The sequence below is a fragment of the Alnus glutinosa genome, chromosome 10 (genome assembly GCF_958979055.1).
Source record: "Alnus glutinosa chromosome 10, dhAlnGlut1.1, whole genome shotgun sequence".
Lineage (NCBI taxonomy): Eukaryota > Viridiplantae > Streptophyta > Magnoliopsida > Fagales > Betulaceae > Alnus > Alnus glutinosa.
The window spans coordinates 4,768,460-4,770,153 of NC_084895.1; the positions used below are offsets into that span (position 1 = coordinate 4,768,460).

Genomic DNA, 1,694 nt, shown 5'->3' on the forward strand with positions numbered 1-1,694 from the left:
TAGAGAGGGCAGTAAATATGAGCAGTGCTTGAGAAGACAAAAATGTTTTTGTTGACAAGACAAGGCATGATGGGAAGCGTAAAGGCGAAACACCTTCATAGTTCATACAAAGGATGCTTTTACCTGCTCAACACTTTGAAAATGAAAAACTTTTTTCGAAATGCTCTCTCTGTGCCTGTCATTCTCGAGCCCTGAGTTTGTTCCCAAAAGAAACTGCGTTTAATTCATATATTCGCCTTTTTCTTCGATTTCAATGCATTAACTGGCATCCATTCCTGGCTATCACCATTCGGTATATTTCCCCAAGGTCCTAAGCCATCAACTATAGCTCATTTGGATATCTAAGCCGACTTCAATTATCTCCGGTCTTCTCATTCTTCTTTTTTCTTCCGCCATAGCTCGGTACACCCACAACACCGGCACAGCAATGAAACCAAGCCAGTCTTCAACGGCACCGCCTTATTTAAACTGTTGGTTTGCATGCTTTTATTTTTGTTTTTATTTTTTATTTTTTTTAATTGATCTATTATCCATTTAGGTCCGTCGGTCAGTGCATGGCTTATAAATATGTCTTCGATTTGCCCTTGATTTTCCATTTACGCACTGAGAAAAATCCATGGGTGCGAATCGTGCGATGCTGCCGTTAGGGTTTCGGTTCATGCCCACCGATGAGGAGCTCATAAGCCACTACTTGGTGAAGAAGGTCAAGGGCGAAGAACTTTCCTGGGATGGCATCCCCGATTGTGATCTATACGGTGAAAAGCCACCCTGGGAAATCTGCGGCGATCAGGAGAAGGTTTACTTTTTCACCACGTTGAAGAAACTAAGCAAAAATCGTGTTTCACGAACAGCCGGTTGTGGGGTTTGGCATGAAAATTGTACTGTCAAGATTTATGATAATCGGGGTGATATTATCGGGGCCAGGAAACTATTCAATTTCAATGTAAAAGAGGGCTCGACAACGAAGAACTCAAACTGGATCATGCACGAGTTCTCCCTCGTTGGTGAGCAGCAACAGGGTACCAACTTGGTCCTCTGTAGCCTTCAGAAGAAAGGATCAGAATCATCAAGTGGGGTCAAAAGACGCTTCGAGGAGGAATCTCATCAGAGAAAGAGGGTTTGCTGCAATATTGTTGAATGTCCACCGCCTCAGGCAATATGGATCCCAGCGGAGTCTAATATGGAAACCATCATGGGCTGTCTACCGTCCAGTGATCCCTCTGATTTTAATTTTGATTTGGAAACCATCAGGAGCATACAGCCGCCAGAGGTTGGAGATCTGCCGCCAGAGGGTGGAGATCTGCCGATTCTTCCTCCATTGGAAGATTTTTGGGATGCTGACTGGGATGCGTTATTTGCCTAGAGAGATCAATACAGTGATTAGGAAAAAATTGTAATTTTTTATTTGTTTTTTTTTTTGCAATTTTGTTGTAGCATATTGGTTAACTTTCTCAACTTTGTTTGAGATATCATCAAAATAATATTTTAATTTCATGTCTTGATTTTGTTTTTTTGTTCGAGTTCATGATCTATGGGATTTTTGCATTATATCCACACGTTTTAATTGGATTAATTAACCCTAAAGGACCGATCCAAAAGTTCAATTTTTAATTGGATTGATTAGAATCCCAACTAATAACAACGTTATCTTTCTTTATAGGTAAATGAGTTTGAATTGGGTACGTTGTTTATGC

General features: G+C 40.7%; 1 protein-coding gene across 1 annotated transcript; it reads left to right on the plus strand.

Moving 5' to 3' along the window:
* The first annotated feature begins 616 nt into the window (after nucleotides 1–616).
* LOC133878924 (NAC domain-containing protein 41-like) lies at nucleotides 617–1,363 on the plus strand. The gene has a single exon (XM_062317486.1). It carries the CDS (start codon nucleotides 617–619, stop codon nucleotides 1,361–1,363), a length of 747 nt encoding a protein of 248 aa, XP_062173470.1.
* Nucleotides 1,364–1,694: the final 331 nt, after the last annotated feature.

What these genes read in the sequence shown, in the direction of transcription:
- LOC133878924 (XM_062317486.1), top strand. Translation starts at nt 617, where the DNA reads ATGGGTGCGAATCGTGCGATGCTGCCGTTAGGGTTTCGGTTCATGCCC.